Consider the following 22,935-nt stretch of genomic DNA (forward strand, 5'->3'; position numbering starts at 1 on the left):
GAGAGACTAACAAGTGGCTGATTAATTGAATATGTAAAGCATTATAATGCAGGACAGTATCTTATCATAAATATGATGTTTCTCGAACGGTTTGAATGATTGCGATAATATAAATAGTACATTTTGATTGAATGACTATGAACATCTAGTAGAGAAGATTTAAATGATGGCATTTGTTTGTTTGACATTCGGCATAAATGGAACATTAATTTTAGGAAATATCAATATATGCATGTGTAGATCTATTTTTTTTTTCTCTCCGGTTAAACAAAATAATAATATTAGCAAATGAAAACTCGATTAAAGCTGAGAGTGTCGAGGTGGGGGTTATGAGTGTCGGTAGGCTATCACTCAAGAGAATGCTTAGACAGGAAGATGGAGAGCAAGGCAGTGACCACACAAGTTTAGTCTTATTTTCGCCTGTTGTAGAAGCAAAATTTAATTATTACGTTTAAATAACGTAATAATGTAATGTAATGTGACTCATTCTAAAACCGTGTGTAAAACCCTAGGAAGTAGCCCGCTTCATTCCATCATTAATCTCCAAGACTCCAACCGCTTACTGATTAACATGTAACGTCGAGCGAACAAAATTAATGCTTGAATTGGAACTCTAATATACCTATGTGAGTGATAGTGGTCTGAATGTTTTATGTTTCTCTATTTTATTTGTTACGAATAGAATGTCCTCCAAAACTGAACTCCCTCCATACGGTACAAAAATCATTTAAACGTTGAAATATTCTCATGATTATTGATGCAAATTTCTGTCTTATTTTGATAAAATAATATGGCTCTAGCCGAATGGAAAGGTTACAAACTAATCTTGCAATCCAATAATAATGCTTCTTTTGTTTTAGTAGACAACAAGACAAAATAATGGATACACATTCGAATGTCTATCATTTCTACAGAGCACATATACCTCTCTCCGAGGAATTTTCTTTAGGATAAGCTCAATTAGCAAATAAATTAAACTAAAAATAATTCTATAGGTGTAATTAAGTTCAATAATCACTTTGTTAGGACCACAGACACAAATGGTCCACCAGTTTGATTGATTCAAGTATGACAGCAAAATGGGCCTCTCCAATAATGGAGTATACAGAGCTGGTTTTCCTTTGGGATCCGACCAAAATGGGCCTCTATTAAAGCTCAATCCAGCTATTCATCTTCATCTTTGCCTTATCTTATCTGTGTAAGGTTTGTCTATCATACCATATGGTATAAATGTGTCTAATTGTATGACACATAAGGGTTTTTGAATAGGTAAATGGTCAGTACATGGTCATTTAGTTGTTTTTTCAATCAATTATAGTTATATATTTTGTAAGACATGTTATACCATAATATACTAGAATTTTTCTATCTGCGTATATTTTCTTTTCTTTTTATTTTTCTTGTCTGACTACTATTTTTGTTACATTGTTCATTTTCTCCGATCCCAACATCAACTGTAGTTTGTATCTACGTACGTTTGTAGTTCATGATTAGCTCTTTTTTTATATAACTACGTACTCTACTTTGATTATATTCGTAATTTGGTTGTCGGGATGTCTTTATAGGGGCTCAGTTAACAATGTTCTTTAGGTGGTGGGAGTACTAATAGTACTCTTAGGGTTTTAGCTATATGAATCCTTTTACATGTTTCTCAAGGTAAACTTTCATCTCTTATTCATGACAAGCTAACGTTTTCGATCGCATGTAAATGTTGTTTATCCTTCGGATTTAATTATTGCTACCAAACAAAACGAAAAACTAATACTAAGTAGATAAACATTTGGTATTGCATTCGATTGATTTCAATTGTTAGGAACGATCGTCAATTTCTCATTAAATTTTTCGGCAAGGTAGATAGGGAACAATCCATTCGTGGCCTGGACAAATACACATTCATGTTCTCAATCACAGTTGCCTTCTGCGTTTGATGTGATATATGCTTCATTTCCTTTTCCTGGCTCGATCCCACCGTGCATGAAGTGAAAACTACTGCATTTCACGATTTTCACCAACCTGCCAAGTGCCAAACCAAGTAAGATAGGAAACCAACGGTGCCGACGTCGCGCCGTACCTTCTGTCAAGAACAGTACACAGCGAAAGATACAGTACCTGTGAACAGTCAGAACTCAGAAACTACTGTTTGAATAACTGCCATGAAAGGTCCACACGTGTGGTGTCTCTTCTCCGACGACGACGGGTTGATGGTCCTTCCTTTCTTGTGGTTATATTCTCATTACTGCTGCTCTGTACGTGTGTGGGGTTTAGGGTTTCGCTGTTATAGGAGACTAGCTAGGGCTACGGTGACTAATCGAGGAGGAGCCGGAGAGAGCGTTTAGGATGGCGACGGATGGGGAGGAGGGGGCCACCCCGCACGGGCGGTTCTGACTGGTGGATTGGTTGGCGTAGGGCCGATGGGGCACCGAGTACGTGTTTGTTTGGTGGTGGTGATCCGAGGCAGGTCCTTGTCATTCTCGCTTTCTGTGCTTTGGCAACTTTAAAGCCTGATTGAATCAATCCAGAACTTTAAAGCCTGATTGAATGAATCAATCCAGATGGGGCAGTTTCTTCTCTGTTGGCTATCCCTATTCCCATGCATGCATGCATGGCCATGTCCATCGTCTATAGCTATGATTATATCTGTATATTTTTTTATGTTAAAAGACTTAAATTACAATGAGAAGCGTTTAGAGCAACCAGAACAAGCATTTAGAGCAACCAGTTCCAAAAAAGTCGAAATTTAAAACAGTAGCAACATGTCCATCGATCGTCTATAGCTATGAGTATATCTATACATATAAGTTTTGATTAAGCAACCTTAATAGATGTTTACTGGTTCATCATACAAAGGAGTTAAAATTCAAGCTAATATAAAGCAAACCATTGATGTTAACACACAAAAAGTAACAGTAACTGCACGCTCGAAGATACTTTGATATCAAATCTGGATTGCCATGGTAGAAAGTGACAAACCTGAGTGTTGAAAATATCATTCTAAACAATTATACCGCATGCTTATAGTGGAAAATGTGGGTGTGATGACTAGACCAATCTAACATCCCAAAACATACAACATAATGAATAAATCCAAATTATATCGCACGCTCCTAGAGGAAAATACGAATGATTATTAGACTAGTGTAACATCCATATCATACAACATAACTATTACTAATAAGTAAGTTTTTACTTTTTAGGTTATGGGTGGATCACTGATTGAAACGATAAAAAGAAACTTACGATACAACTTTATTGGTTATTGAAAGCTACTAATTCGCTCTCATAATATGTATTATCCTAATTCCCTACAATTCTCCTGCCTATTGAAGTAGGCACTAGTTGGTCTAGGTTTTGAACTCTAATTCGATCCATCTTTTTAAGGTCTATACTCGACGAGACTTTCATCAAGAAAACAAACGATATACAATACATCGATCATAAGTTCATAGCAAAACATATTTGTTCCGTACAAGCCTACACATGCACCTAATTCCACTTTAATTTTTAAGTTGCTACAAACCATGATTATGTTTTTGCACAGGTCCCCTTGGCTAGGGTTTTGGCAATGATCGAGCTTAAGGATGAAGCTTCAATGGCGGAGGTTGAACGCGTCTCACGAAGTCAACTAAGACGAGGGAATGGGAAGCCATGTGCTACACTCGAACACACCCGTATATTCCATTATATAAGAGTGGGCCAGGCCCACTGAGTCATTCTCATGGAGCCCACTAACCACCAACGATTAGTTGCCAGATAAGACTTTTTTTTTCTAATTTCTATCTCATTTTTTATTTTCCATTTTCCTTTTTTTTTTTTGCCTGATAAAGACCTCAGTTTTGTCATGTCGGGTGTACCCCAGTACATTTCGGGCTATCATGTCAACTAAGCAAGAATAATAACACATTTTCATTTTCCAAAAGCAAAGAAAATTCCATAATATGTTATATGGTTGGTCCAAATATATAGAAAAAAACACTATGATAGGTCATAATATTTCTATAAAACATCAATTTTATTGCCAAAAACAACCTAGAACTTTCTTGTTTTTGTTTCCCTAAATTTATGGCCAAGTTTCATGACCTATTCGGGACCTTATCCATGCTATGACCCCATGATGTGCAAGGGTGCTTTGATGGTCACCACACAATGTGGTAATTTGATAAGATTTTGATTTCTCTCCGCTATAAAATTAGTTATTTTAATATATTTCTTGAATCAAGTTATATACATTATTCTATATTAAATAAAGAGATACGTCTATACATATTTTGAGTTACTTATTGTAGACGAATTGTTTAAACAATTGTTTAAACTACAAAGCGTAACCTCATATTCTTAAGTTGTATCAGTTGTTTGAGTAGTCTGTTAAGATTTTTCTTCTTGACATGATCTTATTTACAATATTTGAAGCAAGTCATATCATGTACGTTGTGCTTTGAATCTAGCAAGATCGTGAGCAAATCAAGATGTTTGGATTCACGAACCTTTGTGACCACTAGGCAATGGCCTTCTGTCCTCCTTTGAGCTCTATTATTAGGGCATTGTAGCTGTGTGTTGTGTTGGGATTACCTTGTGAGATGTACTATATGCCTAACCATTGTCCCAAGTTTGTTCCTTTTCATGGACATGGCGAGCTGGGTTAAAAGTAGAGACTTTGGGGTTTGGGTGAAGATAAGGAAAAATCAGTCCAAGTCGTTCATTGTGCTTTGTGCATGATAGTGAATGACTAAATGCTGGTACGCTACTACAATAAGCAAATATCTAAAAAATATATATAACCACTAAATATATATGTATCGTTTAAATTACGCATTTATGATATAAGTACGATAATATGCTCAACTTAGACATACGTATATGTTTATTGAGTGTTCAATTTTCAGAACGAGTATTGATTTACTTTATAATATATCAGATACACGTAATATATTATTCTTTCCAAACTATTAACTATTTTCGAATCATAATACAGTGCAACAACATTTCTTTTGGTAAACAAAAGCTCACTCCATCATCAATGGTCTCCAAAAAGAAAAAAGGGACAACAATTAATCATTAGTGAAGTTTGGCAATGGAAAAGTAGAACATTTTAGAAATGATTAAATTTGGGAATAATAATCTTTGAAATCGTATTAAGCTCTAAAATTTGGAATTAAGGAATAATAATCGGGTAGGCCAAAGGAACGAAATAAAAAGGCGAACAAGCCAAGTTGTCCTATGTCCACTTGCTTGTACCCACAATCATTTCCGAGCGGCTGACATCATCCATGACATCACTTCTCCGACAACCCGAGGCCGATCCAGCAAACGGCGCCATCCACGTGGACACATCAGAGCCCTCCAAACCCTAAAAAGATTCCATTTCAGAATTCAGAACCGTATAATACCACCTCCGACGTAATCTTGCCTTCTTCCAAAGTCACACGTTTAACACTTGCACCCTCTTCGCCAGCAAACAAAGAGAGCCCCAGAAAGCTACAGAACTCGAACTAGAAGTGTTTCCGGTGAAGGAGGAGGCCGGAGGATAATAGTTGTGGTTTGAATGACTAGTACTGTAGCCATGGGTGGTGGTGTTACGGTGGAGGACAGGAATTACAGCTTGATAAACTTTGAAGAGACGGAGCTGCGTCTAGGGTTGCCGGGTGCGCTGAAAGACGGCGACCAAGGCGTGAAGAGCTGCAGTAGCGGGAAGAGAGGGTTTTCGGAAACGGTTGATTTGAAGCTCAATTTCTCCTCGGAAAATGATGATGTGAGCCGGTCAGGGAGAGATGGTCAGGTGGAGATCAAGAAGGAGAAGGATGCTTCTGCTGCTCCTGCTCCTCGTGCAAAGTAAGTTTTGTTTTGTTTTTTTCTCGTTGATATGAACTCTTTTGGGTACAAAGTTGTGAATTTTAACAGCAAATGGTCATCTCCAACCAAAGTAGGTCTGCTTTGCTAAGAATCATCTAGTTTTGATGCATTTTATTGAGATTAATTGAGTTAGAAACTTAAGCTTGAGGTAAATTCAATAACATGACTGAAGTTGAGAAAACCGTGTGATCTCAATCGACGACATAACTGTTTAACAAGCTTTATACCTCTCTCAAAGATCCAAAGGGTTCAAAAGAGGGTGTAGATTTGTTCATCATTTGACGAAAGCCATTAAATTGCAATTATATGAATTAGTTCTAATATGATCGAGTATCAATCCTCTTCATTGAATCCTTTTTTGTTTTGTTTTCATCTTCATTTTTGGGTTTTTGAGGTCTAAATTAAGTCTTTGAATGAGTGATAAGTAATAACTGGTCGGGAAGAATAAGGAAAAGAACAAAACATATCGAATCTTACTTCATCTCATTTGCTTTGTCCTCAACTATCAAACAATGAATTTATGACAACGCACTACAAGTTAAAGAAGATTAGTCAAGAAAGATATATGTATCTAATTAATCATGAAAACGACTTATTACCTAACAACACTGTAACTAATTGGATCTACTCTGTGTTATGATAGGGCTCAAGTTGTGGGTTGGCCACCCGTCCGATCATTCCGAAAGAACATCGTCGCCGTCCAAAAGAAGAGCACCGATCAGGATCAGGCCGCCGAGAAGAGTGGCAGCACTAGTACTAGTGCGGCCTTTGTTAAAGTGAGTATGGATGGGGCACCTTATCTACGTAAAGTCGACTTGAAGTTGTACCAAAGCTACCAAGAGCTTTCTACTGCCCTAGGCAAAATGTTCAGCTCCTTCACTATTGGTAATTCTAAGATTTTACCTATACCTAATTAACCTTTCACTCAACGCCATGCTTTCTTTTGTTTCCAAGTGGTAATTTTAGTTTCTATGTTTGCATGAATGAAGGTAACTGTGGATCACAAGGAATGAAGGATTTCATGAACGAGAGCAAACTGATAGACCTTCTGAATGGTTCTGAATATGTGCCTAGTTATGAAGACAAAGATGGAGATTGGATGCTTGTGGGAGATGTACCATGGGAGTAAGTTCTATCTTGTGGCCTTGAGCTTCAAAACTTGAATCAATTAAGGAACACTTTCCCTAATCTTGTTTTTGACATCTATCGCAGGATGTTCGTCGATTCATGCAAACGCTTGCGGATAATGAAGGGATCGGAGGCGATTGGACTTGGTTAGTACTAGTACTCGATCAGATTAACATTGGCAATACAGTTCCCCTGAATATCAAGATTTGGTTCATAACCTAGTTGTTTTAATTTCTATTTGCAGCGCCGAGAGCGGTGGAGAAGTTCAAGAACAGAAGTTGAAGATGAAGCTGCTCGCTTTGTCTGCTTGGTTGATTTACTTTCTGGCACGGACACAATCAAATGAAAAATTTGCAGACCGGCTCTACACAAAACTGGAGCACGAAGTTTGGATGTGCCTGTGACTCTCTGTACCATGGTTTTTTTTTTTGGTGCGCTCTACTGTTTTCAAAGTTTTATGTAAGAATATATTCGGAGATTTGTTAGGAACAAGAAGCAAATAATATTATAGATCGAAGATGTGCATATTATCTTGCTCATGTGCTGAGGTGCAACGTTTAATTATTGTCTATGGCCGCCTGTTTAATAATACTACTACTTGTGAAATAGTGTTTTATTCTCCGCTAATTTCTTTTTCATGGCATTCCATGTCCCTCATGTCTTGGATATGATGAGATTCTCTGCATTATTCCTTATTTTCTTCTTCCAAAATTAATAATATATATGAAATCACCATAGTTTGTTGGATCAGTAATTTAGGGAACATATTCTAGTTTGGTCAGACATGAAATGTTAAGCTACGTTTGTCGTCTGACTCTGAGTTTAAACCTTTCATAACACGAATTTCAATATAAATATTCTTTTGTATATTGTTTAACAACATAAGATCTTGTCAGTGAGCCGTGATTTGGTTGGTTAAATTGTTTAATTGACAACTTTGAGGTCATGAGTTCAAATCTCACCTATATATGCAGGGTTTGTGAGTTACCAATAAAATGTTTTTTTTAAAAAAAAAAAAAACAATAAACATCCTAGAACCATAGACAAGGCTTTAATTATATATGTATTCGATGGAACATGATAATCTTAGAGGAGGAGAAGAAAATCGAATAAGTTCGATGAACCTAAGTGATAAGGCGGAAGGCAGGGCCATGTGAACGCAGATTGTTGGGTAGGGGAGCATTCATCGATCAACCTCATTATTCATTCGATTATTGACGCCATTTGATTTGAATTAGTTAGACAGCTATGCGCATCCAGCTGAAAGCTGTCGACTCAATTAGGAATGAGAATATGTCTCTACATGCTGGTGGTCCAAATCGTATTTGTTTTTATTTTTATTTTTATTTTTATTTTTATTTTTTTATAGGTTTTCGAATAATAACTTATATTTTTTGACCATAATATAACAGTGCAGAAGGAATGGACCAGAAAATGCATGCATATAAGAGAAGCTTATATAATTGCAGAAATGGCGGACATGCTGGTATTTGCTTTCGCTTTGTGTAACTGTAAGATCACCGACGGCATGAAACGAGGGATTCAAGAAATCCCTAACAATGCATATGCTGATATGCATGCATTAGACTAATTAGTCAATCATTTAGTTTAATCTTTGCTTTCTGCACAATCCATTGCTAGGAGCCTAGGACTTGATCTGCAGCATAAAACTGGGGATTTGCAAGTCGATCAATCAGTACTTTACACACACAAATCTTGGGATTTGGAAAGATCGTTCTTAATTTCATAGTATATAACTATATATTGACGTATTGTTACTCAAAGTCGATTAGGTGACATTCTTGAATGTTTAATAGGATAATACAGTGTGTTTTGATTTTTGCTTTTGTGAATCTCATTTACAGGTTAGGATTTTTGAATGGCAAGTGAGATAGGATGGACAGTGATGTTGTCTTTTTAGACCGGTAGTGCTTGATGTGTAGCATAGAGTAGGGGATTCACAACCAATATTGATTGATCTGTAGCATAAAATTGGGGATTTGGATCTTGATCAGTATTTTGCAAACACAAATCTTGCGATTTGCAAAGATCATCCTTTTGGAGAGCAACTTTCGTGAATGACAATAGATTAATACATCATATTCTTTTTAATCTAATATGAATATGCAATTGAAGGTGCTTTTCATTTGGGTGTGGTCAAGGTCATAATCACTAATGTGCCTAACTAGTTGGTGGTGGTGTAGCCCAACAATGTGGTCTTCAAGCTGTATGGCTACTGTTTGCACCTCCGACGGTTACTTCTCACCATCTAAAGGTTGCCAGAGCAACTGTGGCGGTGGCGGTGGAGGTGAGAGTGCCACCAACGTGTATCATATGTATAATCCGGAGCAACATCGATGGGACTTGGGTCAAGTGAGTGCTTATTGCGCTACTTGGGATGCTAGCAAACATTAATCATGGCGAAGTAAACATGGCTGGACAGCTGCTTGTGGCAAATGCTCAAGGGTAAGTAATCGAATAGCTTAATTTTATGATATGATAAAGTGATATTCCCACCTTCAGAAAGCCATAGTGAGGCATATGCTGCATGGCATAGCTTAACACGAAGACCTGCCGGAGTTCAAACGACGGTGAGGATTGTGGATCAATGCAGTAAACGGAGGCTTGGATTTGGACGTGGGTGTGTACCAAAAGTTGGACACTGATGGAAGTGGATAGACTACCAGTTTGTTGACTGTGGAAATGGTCTCAATCCCCTGCTTTCTGATGGGGAAAGATGTTCTATAAACGTTCTGAGCTAGCTTTATAATAGTGTCATATGTGAACTGTGACAATGTTTGGGGGACTCCACCATGGAGTTCCTGGAAATGGTTTCCAATAAACTGCACTTTAATATCATCAGCAAAAGATGCTCTAGACTCATTGAATTTGTTCACCAAATGCAGCCACATATAACAACAAAAATCAACTAGTTAATATAGATTTATACAGTAGCTATGTGTCTCCTACCTCCGCTCAGATTTCAAGCTCACTTTCTATCCAAGCTTCAGTATCCATCTCGTCATCTATGATGCTTGCCAACCTCATATTTGCACCTAAATCAGATCTCTCCTCCTCTTCAATGCATCTTCAGTTTCTTGCATATTGAACTCTGATTCTCAAATTGCCGTCTTACTGCTTTCATCTAGGACCCCTATCACAAAACAAGTGGTAACTTCTGCCATATTTTAGTAGTTAATTAACACTCTCCTGATCCTCTCTCCTTCACCAAGAAGTGTGTCTAGAATACTGATCCGTCGTTTCATTTAAAGCACAAGATTGAGAGTTACTATAACTTGGTTTTCTAGAGAATGATTCAGAATGAATGATTGCCATACCTTTGGATGGTAAAGGCTCCAATTTACTACGCATCAGCTTAGTGACCTATGCAAGAAACAAGAGTAAAGTTATATACCTTCTACAAAATAAAGCAAACGCCCAACACCAATATACAATGAGAAAGGAGGAGTAGAACTGGAAATCTATGAACAATAAAGTCATGAATTCAATCTAACACTCAGCAAATGGCTTCAATTGACACATCATCCATAAATCAAGAACAGAAAAGAAAGACACAAAGCAGGGAATTGCAATTAACCATCTAACTGTTCTGGTGCCACATCAATCTCCGTCCACCAAACTCTTCCCTTCTCTGTAGGTAGTTTGACTTCGAGAATTCTGGCAGCAAGATCAATTGAACCAGCAGCAATGTATTGGGGCATTTACTGCAGGCAAAGTGATGTTTGAAGCCTACACATTCATTCATAAGTATAATTAATGATGCAAAATAACAAAAAGAAAGTTCAGTTTTACATCTGCAGCTGGATGTATACAAAAGTCTTTTAAATAGTATGAATATGATCCTCACCACTGATCAACCAGATGCCATGCCACCTTAGTAAACTGAGCGAGGTCAGGGATATTTAATCTCTTTAAAACTGCAACAAGTGTCTTGTATGGAAGCTGAATGTCAAGATCAAAGTTAATTGTTGTCAATAGAATAATCAACCCCCTTTGCTTTCTGAAAAATTCCTGCATGCAGAAGGTGGAAACTGGGAAATAAGCAACCATGGAAACAGAAATATATAACGAGGTAATACCATATAATGGGTATTAACATACTCTTTGTTTGATACTTTGTAAGGCAGACGGATTAGACTTGTGTGCTATCTCATATGCCAATAAAGTAACATCATCCAGAAAGTGTGGTGTATCGTCCATTTTGCAGGCAACAAGGATGCAAGCACTTGCAATAGTCTGTAAAATATTTACTGTCATATAATTGGGGGAAAAGCTTTCTTGGCAGATGTAGTTTCATTTTACATTATCACACAAAAAACCTTTACCTGCCAATCATTCTTAGCATGGGACTGACGCATATAAAAGCGATGGCACAAGATGTGTGCAGTTGCAATTGTCAGATGAGGCCTGAGAGATATAAAACATCATCACCATCTTATGGAAATCAGTAGTAGCATTGATATGAACTGAAAAGGGAAACAGTAGACACTGATATTTTCCCCAAAAGAGAAGCTAAAAAAAGTACCGATAAAAAGGCCTTGTATGACGAGTAGCACTAGTGAAAGGTGGGCAACTAAAAAGATAATTGGAGGCAATTGATTACACAGGAAGAACATTTAGTTAACTTCATTCACTCTGGAAACTTTTAATCATAAAGGAGAACAAAGACGCAGCTCAACCAAGTACAGACAATCATGCAACAAGTATTACATAGTTAAGCACCATCAGCTACATTCTCCTGCCAACAAAGTAAAACACGGGAAGTCTTGATTTCACTGGTACAGAACCAACATTTCCAAATATTACTCGAGGCTTTTAGGCAACCAAAATGTTCATGCTTAGAATATGCAGCCTGCATTTTAGCTCGAATGCAGCCTTGGTTTGTAGAATTACCTAAGATCAACTTGGCCTGGCAAAGCTAGCACATACACTTAGCAAAGATATACCAGTTATATAACACCTGAAAATACAGCAGAGAATAGATAACCATGATATAGCAGTCAATCAGCCAAAACACGCCATACCATATATTCAGAGAAACCCCACACTTTCAGAACAACTAGACCTCAGATGCTATCGATATATCCACAAACAACCCGAAATACTTACACTTTAAGCTTCGTTCCAATCTCTTGTAGCAACAACGAGTATGAACGCCGCAATTGGGCCTCTTTCTTCAGGCCAATGCCATCCCTCCGAGATGGAGCATGGCACTCAATTTCCTCTCTTGTAAAGAACCACTTGCTCCTACAGCACCCATGTTCCTCTGGCATGGACATTGTAGCTCAACCTTTCACAGACCAACCCATCAAATTAGACTTGTGCTATGATCTAACAAACCAAAATTAACACTAATCTTTATCAAAACACACACTTTGAAGATTGTGATTTTCATTTGGGTATCCTAAGAACAGTAAAAGAACATTACTAAATAGGACAAGAACCCAGAAAAGGAAGGAAATTAGGGTTTCTTTCAGTTCAATTAGGCAACTTGTTCGATCTTTAACGCAATAACCCATCTTTCTTGCCCTAATTAAAGAAACCCAAGTTCGAATTCGGACTAGATATCGATACCAAAGCACGAATTAAGCAAATCCCAACACGAAAGCTGGAATCTTTTCAATCCTAAACACGTGAAATTTGACCTAGAATTGCAGAATTGAAATTGGGGAAAGATTTTAATCGAGTAAAATTCGGGGGGAAATTATGTCACCTGGTAGCTCCGAATCTCCAGACGGGTTTTCGAATCTGGTTCCCGGGTCGATTGAGTATGGGGTTCTTGGAGGTTTAGGGTTGATCAGATTGATTAGGGTTTGAGTGGAGAGGATGAGAAGCAGTGTTTCGGCTCGTTTTGGCGGGAAATGGTTGGGTCATTTCCCCATGCTTTTTGTGGTGTTGGGCCAAATTTATTGGGCTTTGAGGTGATCGGCCTACTTTTCAACTATAGTGGTTTTCGGGTCTAGTAATTAACTATGGAAAATTTAATGAATCATACGAATCGCGTGAAAAATAGATAAGTGGAAAGTCTATTGAAACACTACATAACTTCACTTTTTGGTTAGTTTTAAATTTTAGGGAAAATGCTCATTTAGTACTAATTCAAACCCCTTATTTTCTATTCCAATGATAATCTTTTACGTTAGCCCATTCCAATATAAGGTAACAATTTTTATGCCCAAATGCACAAATCTTTACTAAAGTCTTAACAAACCATATTATTTTAAGACTACTTTGCCCCTACCTCTTCAACATGAAAAGACTTGGCCGGAACCTCGGACACCGGACACCGGACTCCGGTCACCGGACACCAGACTCCGGTCACCGGCTGCCGGATTCCGGTCACCGGATTTTCCCCTATAACCAGTTACTGACCCCTAATAATCAGTTACTGACTAGTTAATGACCCATAATAACCAGTTACTAACCCCTAGTAACCAGTTATTAATTAATTACTGACATCCAGTAACCAGTTACTGACCCCCAATAACTTTTAGTTTTCAGTTACTGACACCCAGTAATCACTTAGTTTTCAGTTACTGACACCCAGTAATCACTTAGTTTTTAGTTACTGACCCCTAATAATCTTGGTTACTGACCCCTAATAATCTTGGTTACTGACCCCCAATAACTTGGTTACTGACCCCCAATAATCAACTTATTTCAGCTAATTGTAATAGAAAAGAAGAAATACTATAACATAATCGAGTTATTGACCGCTAATAATCAATCAAAACTACAACACGAATAATCAAACTACCTATCAGCTACAAAAATACAACTACACCTACCGCAGAGCCACGCACCCTCACACATCGGATCTACTCCCTTACCATGCACCTTCCCTCACCGTACACCTCCCTCATCAAAACTGCTTCACCTCCCTCACCACGCACCCGACGCCTTCGATCTGGCCATGGAGACGGAGGCGGAGGTTGCCTATGAACCTGCTCGTTGGCCCAGTCGAGCAGGCGGGACGAGTACAGGTAGGACGTCCTCGACGTAGCCGGAGGGAGCTTCGCTACATCGTCACCGGAGACGGACAACATCGGTGATGACGATGAAGTTTGGCGAGCGGCACAACGTTTTGGATCTGCTGCCGGGGTCGGATGAGGGGGCTCGGAGAAGGAGGACGTTGACGAGCGGCGTTGATTTCCGACAGCGGTGAAGGAGGTTGCAGAGGAGAGAGCAGAGGTAGGATTAGAGATTTGATACTCGTTGCTCGTCGTCGCAGCATCGGCGCAAGTGTTGTTGAAGCATAAGCTGCGTTGGCGTCGGCGGCGTCATTGCGTCGTCCAGGAGAGAGAGAGAGAGAGAGAGAGAGAGAGAGAGAGAGAGAGAGAGAGAGAGAGAGAGAGAGAGAGAGAGAGAGAGAGAGAGAGAGAGAGAGAGAGTAGTAGTAGTAGTAGTAGTAGTAGTAGTAGTAGTAGTAGTAGTAGTAGTAGTAGTAGTAAGTAGTAGTAGTAGTAGTAGTAGTAGTAGTATAAGTNTAGGATATGAANAGTATGANAGNAGNAGAGAGAGAGAGAGATGGTTGGTTTGAGATTGGATAGTAAATGATTGGTTGATATGAAATAAGGGTATACTTGTCTTTTTAATAAGAATCATTGGAATGGGTTAGGAGAAAAAAAATCATTGGAATAGGCTTTAGTTTTTAAATATTTGGGCATTAGGGCATTTTCCCTAAATTTTAAGTTTCAACTATTAGTATTAGCATGTGTATGAACATTGCCTCACAAGACACATTCACACTAACTCATCTCCAGCAGTATTGTTAAAAGTGAAATTTGTTAATTTTTAAGATAAATTGATGCTCCAACAAAATACATAAACCATTGCTAGATCTATGGATGCATAACTAAAGCAATAGCTAAATCTTCTCTCTCATTTCTTGCCCACGTGTCACTTTACAATTTGTTAAAACATAATAAATAGCAATTACTGATAGAGCAACATTGCTTAATCGATACCTAAATTTCAAATTTCTTGCTAAATCTATCAATTTCTAAATCTCACTATTGGAGATGCTCGTAGCTTAATGTAAGCATTAACCATTTCGCGACAAGCTCTGAATTATTTTTGATTTTTCATCTTTCACTTTTTGTAATTATATACGTTAGAGTAATACCAAACAAATGAAGAAACTGAGGAAATTAAGCAGAATATGAGACAAAGCAATGAGAACGAGCTTATAGACGGCAAGAGATGCATGGGGGAAAGTAACTGGCACTGACATTGTTACTCTCCTTGTTTTGCTGCAGATTTGTCTCTTAAGTTTAAGTTAATATGTGAAACAAGAATATAGAACAATGCAAGTATATGCAGATGGATCATTATTAAACATCAACTTCAATGCAAATCAAGTAACCAACAAAGATATGGCATGCATGGAGATCTAACTCATCTAAGCAACAATGTAATAATTGATTTGCATAAGATCATTTGATCATTTCTATGCATTTGATTTCGAATTTTCAATTCGTATACGTGCCGTCTTTGCCACATCCTATAGGTCTAGGCTGCTCTATATATAAGGTTCCCCAAACCACAACCTTGTGTACCAAGCAAAACCAACTCAACTGCCATACATAACCATCAAACTAAACTTAGAAAATGGGCGGGAAGCTGAGCAATATAGTTTTGTTACTTATTGTCTGTGCAACAATGGGAAGAGCTGCTGCTCAAAGTGCTTCTAATGTGAGATCCACGTACCATCTATACAATCCGCAAGATAACAACTGGGACTTGCTAGCAGTAGGCGCCTTCTGCGCCACGTTCGATGAGGATCAACCCTTCGAGTGGCGCAGCAGATACGGATGGACTGCCTTCTGCGGACCCAATGGCCCTCAAGGAGCAGATGCTTGCGGAAAATGCTTACTGGTAATCACTTAAGAATCTTAAATTCTCGATCTTTCATCAACGTATTTGTGCAAATAGTTAATCGGAATGTGTGTTATGAAGGTGACAAACATGGGGACAGGAGCTCAGGAAACAGTGAGAATTATAGATCAGTGCAACAATGGAGGTTTGGATTTGGATGTGAATGTGTTTAACGAGATAGACACTGATGGAAGAGGCTATGCACAAGGCGACCTTGTTGTCAACTACGACTTTGTAGACTGTGGCGACTAAATCAACCAATCAACCATATCTAATACTTGATTAGACTCAAATTCTTTTCATTGTTATTCTTTGCTACCTACTAAAAACTTCCAACATATGGATGTGAACCAAAGTTTCATTATATGAAGGAAATGTAGCACAGGAATCAAGTGTTTATTGTTACTGGAGCTCACTGAATAAAAGTGAAAGGTACTCGGCCATCTTGGCTTAAAACAACGAGCGTTTCTTGGCTAAGATTAGATACCAAAGAAAGAATGAGTCTCTGTGATCAGATTGTCATTTCAACTTTCTAGTCAAATTTGTAGCGGCTGAAGTAATATATAGGTTCAACTTTCAGCAAATACACAACAAAGCAAAGCACTGATACTAAAACTCAATCAGACCGAAAACTACGTCTACATAGAAATCAGAAACAGAGACAATTAGGATTCATAATCTGGGAGGAAAACATGGATATACATAGAGGATAAACTGCGGATGATTTGCACAACAATTCTCATTCTAAGTTACTAACCGTGCTACTGATTTTAACATAAAGAAGCTACTAGTCTGCCATCCAACTCTGATCCACGATCATCCTGACTCTTCGGTTAGTGCTACTAATTCTAACATAAAGAAGTTACTAGTCTGCCATCCAACTCTGATCCACGATCCTCCTCACTCTTCGGTTGTACTCAAGTCTGTTGTCACTGAAGTACATGCAGAAAGCTTCTGAATTTGCAGGATACTTTGGGTTGGGATGACATATTAGGGACTGAGTCAACCAATGGTGTGTATTAGAATCTCAGATTCATGATGTTCAACAGATTAAAAGTTCCCAGTATATATAAACATAAGAAACTAATGTGTATACAGTATGCTATTCGATCATATCTATAAGCTGCATTCAACATGTAACCATGGATAAGTGCTTTGTAAATTCATAAAAAAATCAAGAAAACAAGAATGCTACCCAAACAGTGTAAAGCATACCTGGATATACTTGAGTGTATCTTCCACATCATTTATAGGAGGCCACCGATCCAGTAAATTATCAAAAGACATAGTTCCATCTGCAGAAATATTTGGATGAAACATCTGACAAACAAATCGCACCGTTGGTGGTTTGAGTGGATAATCCTCGCTAAACTGAAGAGTCAACTTAAATGCACCTCCCTCCCAAGGAGAATCCAAAGAATGGGGAGCTATAACAACATTCCAACACATTATATTGCAATTGTAGAATTCTGGAGGAACCACACTGATCCCTGAAGGCGAGTCTTGTAGCAGCCTCTTCAACTCTTTAAACAGTCTATACCTTGTAAGAGTATAATCTGCGCCTGGGGGTGGGTAATCTGACACCTTTAGCAGCCTGTCCAAGTATCAAGGGGTCAGACATTGCTAACTATACTTACCGAGCATACTCTTAGAATGTCGAAACAGCCTATTTACCTTGCAAAAACATCCTCTCCGCCTCCAGTTGATTGCTCTACAAGCCGCAATCTGTCCAAACGTGGAAGCACCATACTATTCTCCGCGCCTGCAGGTGATGAGTTCTGTACAAGCCTCAATCTGTCCAAGTCAGGTAGCACCAAACTCATCTCTGCGCCCGGAGGCAGGTCTTCCTCAATCCGCATCATATCTAAGTCCCTCGACAGAGTCTTGATCGAAGGAGTCAACATCATTAGTTCAGACCTCTACACCTACATATCACCAAAGTCCTAAAACGACAAACACCAACCAAAACCAATTACAAAACTAACCATTTCCCCAAAACTAACACAACTACACTTTTATATACCAATTCTAAATTTGGGGTAGCTCAATTTGAGTAACATGAAAAATGAACAAAAGAAAATTACCAACACAAACAGTTAAAATCACCAACATAGATAAACCTTTGACCTGAGTTAAAAGCTCACAAGAGAACCTAAAACCCAGCTCAAAATTGAAACTTTCGCTTCAACTCAACAGTTCCAATATGCTACACAACCAGAGCAACCATCTTTTTCATTTCCAAAACCCTAAACCCTAAAACCAAACAAAGCTTAGGAATTTGAGACCGTAAAAAGCTCAAAATTGGGATCTTTTCATTTCCCAAACCGACAAAAAATTCAACAAGTATCAGAAACCAAAACAGGGCAGAGATGATTGGGGCAAAGGGTATCTGACCTGGAGCTCCGAATATCGAAGAGGTCTGGATCCGAAGAGGTTCCGAATCGGGTCGTGGTCTACGATCGGAACGGTGATCAAGGAACACGTACGAGGCGGGAAGGGAAACTACTTTGTCTTCTTTTTGTTCTACTGACGCAAAAATGACTTAAAAGTGGAAAGGTTTGGTCTTCCTCTTCCACTAGTTTATTAACTATATATTCTTGGCTTGGGCCTTTTGAGCTCAATATTGGGTTGAAGGAGACCCTCTCTAGGGTCGGGTCTCTCCATTCTAAGGTTGGCATTCCTACTCAATGGGTAAAACCCGTGGGTTTATACCCCCAAACTAGTTGGGTAAATACCCGGTGGGTAATACCCCCGTTATACTATATGCTGGGTTTGGGTAATTACCCACCCATTTCTAAATGGGTAAAATCCTTACCCACCCATTACCCATTCTATTTTATTATCAAAAGACAAAAAAATAAAAAAATAAAAATTCTTCAACTCAATGAGCAAAAATGGAGTCCGATTCTCTCACATCTCTCCAGCTCCACCTCGCCTAAAGCCAAGTTGACCATGTCTTTGAATGAAAATTATACAGCGCACTCGGGTGCGTCACGGATCCGTCCATCTCGGTCGTCCGTTTAAAAAAAATCAAAAGTCCGCGTTAAATAGACGCGGAGATGGACTGGTGCGCTGAATACACTCTCGTCTTTGAAATCCAAAATCCGAATTCAACGATATCAACGATGATGGAAAAGGCTAAAAGAGCAAGATCGAATTTTCCCAGGTCTTCATCCGATCCTCAAGTCTTCTTCTTCAACAAAACCAAACCCCAACACCCACCCTCTTGTTAATCTTGATCTCCAAATTCCAAGTATTCATGTCTGAAGGAAAAATGATGTGGAAGAAGGTTTTGTCTGAAGGAGGGAAACTTCTTCACGTCTGGGTATTAATCCTAGGTCTTCATCCTTTCAATTTAGATTTTCAATACCAGATCTTCTTCTTCTCTAATTGTTTCTTCCTTCCTCCATTGATTTCAATCCCAGATCTTCTTCTTCTCAAATATTACCCTAAACTCAATCGGCTCCCATCTTCGTAGTTGATGGACAACGTCTTCTTTCTCCTTTGTTTTCGGATTGATCGGAAAGCTGGAAATCAGAGCCGAGATATTCAAACCAAAAAAAAAAAAACAAACAAACAAACTTCGTTGAGATGACTGTTACAGACTGTATGCCGGGTATGTGGGTATAACATGGGTACCCACGGGTATTACCCATACCCAGTCCATTAAACCCATGGGTATTTTTAAAATACTCATACTCACTCACTGCTGAAAATGGGTATACCCGTTACCCAAAATTAAAACCCAATATATAATTTACCCATGGGTGTGGGTACCCATGGGTTTTAATGCCATCTTTACTCCATTCACAAAATTTTGAAAGAAAAAAGTGAAAATTCTGGAAAACTAGAATAAGGCTTGCTTTTTAATGAGGACTAGTCGAGGACTTCCTTATTTCAATCACTTTTCGATTTCATTTCAGTAAATTAACAGTTTGATGTTTAGATAATTATATTTGGATCATTTATGATCTTTCATATAATTTTTCAACTAAATTGTAAAGACATTCATAATCATGATTTATCAGTTATCGACATAAACCGTTCATGTTTTACAGATTTGATTATAATATGGTTAGTATTTTAACGATTATCAATTTGAAACAAGATCTACCATATGCATATACATAAAAGATCATTGGTGGACAGTGGCGTAGCCAGAAACCACAAGTAGAAGGGTCAAGAGTTTAAACAATAATGTCACACAAAATAAAAATATAATTTTTATTGAATAATATAAAAACTTATAAATCATTAGAATACTTTGAAAACAAAAGCTAAATAAAATAACAAATCTTCTTAAAGCAATTATAATTGTCCTCGACGATTGCTCATATTTTGAAATTTTGGAGGAGCTTCAGATGGTGTCGATTATTCTGCTGCTTTTCTCTTACAATACTTTTCAAATAAAATTAAAACATCCATAATTGCAAGTTTTTAATTATGAAGGTTGTCGACGACAGGGAAAAATTTATTAAAGGATAACAAAAAGAATACATAAAGAAGCGACTAAAAAATGTTTATATAGAGGTGCACGAGAAATCAATCACAATAATTGATTGATTAGGAAAACATATTAATTAAAAAGACAAAAAAAAAAACTAGGAATATTGTTTAATTGTAATATTAAAGGGAGATGCTATCAATCATTGATTCGGATTAGAAACCTATATTAACAAAAAATAAGAGAACCACACGTAACTAACACACGTGAGGAGTTGAACACTCCTCTGTCCAAATTGATTGTTGTAATTAATATTTTATATGCCGAATTTTTCTTTAATTAGTTAGAATTGTCAAAATAGTACCAACATCACATTTCAACTAACAAATTAGATAACAATATGACCTAATAAAAAATGTGAGGGAGGTCAGCTGAACCCCTTGACCCTCCCTTCCCTACGCCCCTGTGGTGGATTTGCAAAATGTGATAAAAACGAGTGGTCTTATAATCCATTGATTAGAAAGTCATTAACTAGTCCTCAGTTTAGTGATCATCATCATAAGGGTTTCCACCAATGCTATGACTCTTTCGGTACGTAACCCTCGATCCACGGCATAGAAATAGCAAGATACAAGAATCGAAGAAAACTGTCTTTAAACAGAAAAAAGGAAGAAATAAAAGTAGGAAGCTAGAACCATCTGATAACTAGAGATCGAAGACACATGCCAAATATTTCGATCCCGTAGATTCTTCAAAGAATACATTATTGGTGGTTTGGTATCCGTAATATCAACACCACTAACATTGTCGCTCTCAAGTGGAAAGATCTCCATATATAGTGAGTTTCACGTACATCCCATACTTTCTACTCCGTTGTAAATTCATGGGTAACACCCCATACCAAATTATCATAATGGTGATGAAGGAATGAAAAATAATACTCCAAGAGCTTTGTGTATATGAATACGTAGCCGATGCGTTTGTTTGTTGGAAAATTCAGAATTGCTCCACCAGTATTACCGGTCACCTAGCTCATCCTCTTTGCAGCCCTGATCGAGATGATTCCTGCGGACCTACTCAGTTACAAATTAATGAAAGGAAACTCATGCACATATATACGTAATGTAAATGAGTCAAATTTTCCAAGCATTCTATTCCTTCATATCTTTTAGATCTTAAGATTTATGTTCGATACAAATAGAGAGTGATGAGATGAAAACGTGCGTACATGCATACTCGATACAGTAGTCCCAAGACCAATACATACCTCCTACAGATTCTTTGCTCTTCCAGGACTCTCGTACGTAGCTGCTCTGGGTTTAAATTCCAACGGGAACTTCGCCACGGAGCTGCAGAGACGGGTACGTAGGCGATTATTATATCAATAATCACCGTCGACACTTCTGCCTTGCTGAGATGACGTCACACTTAGCACTGTATGAATATATACAAATTGTTCTGTGTCAAAATACAGCGGTTGGTGTGACGGCGTCTGAGCAAGGCAGAAGTTAACTGGCCGCTGCTGCTCTGTCCTGGAGTTCCCGATGGAATCCAAACCTAGAGAAGAGCCACGAGTCCTGGAAGAGCTGTACGGACATGGAATAAAGATATATACCGACGGCAGAACAGATCCGGCAAGTGACTGCGCGGCTTCGAAACTTTGGAAAGATTGAAGGCAAGAATGCATTCTGCTTGTTTCGAGCTAGGGAGAAGCAAAAGAGACGACGTGAACTTATGTCCATGCGCCCATGCCTCAGTCCCACTCTATATCTGATGGAAAAGTAAGGAGTTCCGGCCTCTATATATGTAGAAATCTTACCCCCCCCCCTCTCTTCCATATGTATTTTTACGGATGTAAATTTAAAGACCTATATGTACTGGCATATATGGACCTTGCCTCTTTACGGCCAGCGGGCCGGCCAGGTACCTGGTTTGGTAAACTATTTATGTCGCCCCGGCCAACACAGATGACCGTGGTTAAGGTATTTGATCTTGAAAGCAACTGGAAGAACGTAAGCTATTAATGTCGGTACGTGTAGATCTAGCTGAGACCGGAAAATTTTAGCGGGAGCTCATATCTTGCTGCACTGATGGATGTCGACGCTGAAATAGATGGCTGCTCTAGAAGATCGAGGAATCGACATCAGCTAAAAGTTTCAGATGCACCAAAACTAGCAAGAATTATACCGTCTTAATTTACAGAAATCCAATTGCATGCTATACGTACTTGAGAGAGGTTTGGAGAGAGCTTGGCCTTGCCTTAATTTCTGTTAAGGGTTAACTTCAGCCAAACTAAAAGCCCAAAGAGGCAATATCACCCCTTGTTTCTGTGGTGTAGGTAGATAGCTAGGTACGTTATAGTCACCATAATACAGATGATGCATGCTGGTCGGAATTTTTCCTTAGAGCAACTTACTATCACCCGTCCGTTAGATATGTATTATTAGGATACGTACGTACTACGTCGTAACCACCACCGACCCTCCATTAACATCTATCATTCAGCAACACAAGCCTCGTTGAACAACCCTAAACGTTTCACTTCCATGTCCACAGAAGTTCCTCTGTGATTTTATTTCTCTTCTGCAAGTGAGCAGGTCATTATTGAACCGGAATTG

At 38.4% G+C, this 22,935-nt stretch overlaps 4 protein-coding genes across 4 annotated transcripts in view; 3 read left to right on the forward strand and 1 right to left on the reverse strand.

Moving 5' to 3' along the window:
* LOC101311209 overlaps nucleotides 1-22,935 on the forward strand; it is a 57,618-nt gene that overhangs the window by 5,775 nt on the left and 28,908 nt on the right. The gene's annotated exons all lie outside the window — the stretch shown is intronic.
* On the forward strand, nucleotides 5,410-7,514 carry LOC101305767 (auxin-responsive protein IAA16-like). The gene is made up of 5 exons (XM_004302007.1): nucleotides 5,410-5,826; nucleotides 6,491-6,732; nucleotides 6,837-6,972; nucleotides 7,060-7,121; nucleotides 7,220-7,514. Exons 1-5 carry the CDS (start codon nucleotides 5,540-5,542, stop codon nucleotides 7,255-7,257), a joined length of 765 nt encoding a protein of 254 aa, XP_004302055.1. The 5' UTR covers nucleotides 5,410-5,539; the 3' UTR covers nucleotides 7,258-7,514.
* LOC101306643 (pathogenesis-related protein PR-4B-like) lies at nucleotides 15,607-16,125 on the forward strand. The gene is made up of 2 exons (XM_004302010.1): nucleotides 15,607-15,873; nucleotides 15,955-16,125. The coding sequence occupies exons 1-2, from the start codon at nucleotides 15,607-15,609 to the stop codon at nucleotides 16,123-16,125; spliced, it is 438 nt and encodes a 145-aa protein (XP_004302058.1).
* Nucleotides 16,647-18,292, reverse strand: LOC101306348 (ubiquitin-conjugating enzyme E2 2-like). Its single transcript, XM_004302009.1, has 4 exons — nucleotides 18,268-18,292; nucleotides 17,548-17,756; nucleotides 17,089-17,467; nucleotides 16,647-16,870 (listed from the first exon to the last, which is right to left on the reverse strand). Exons 2-4 carry the CDS (start codon nucleotides 17,733-17,735, stop codon nucleotides 16,739-16,741), a joined length of 699 nt encoding a protein of 232 aa, XP_004302057.1. The 5' UTR covers nucleotides 17,736-17,756; nucleotides 18,268-18,292; the 3' UTR covers nucleotides 16,647-16,738.

Source organism: Fragaria vesca, linkage group LG6, assembly GCF_000184155.1.
Source record: "Fragaria vesca subsp. vesca linkage group LG6, FraVesHawaii_1.0, whole genome shotgun sequence".
Taxonomy (NCBI): Eukaryota; Viridiplantae; Streptophyta; class Magnoliopsida; order Rosales; family Rosaceae; genus Fragaria; species Fragaria vesca.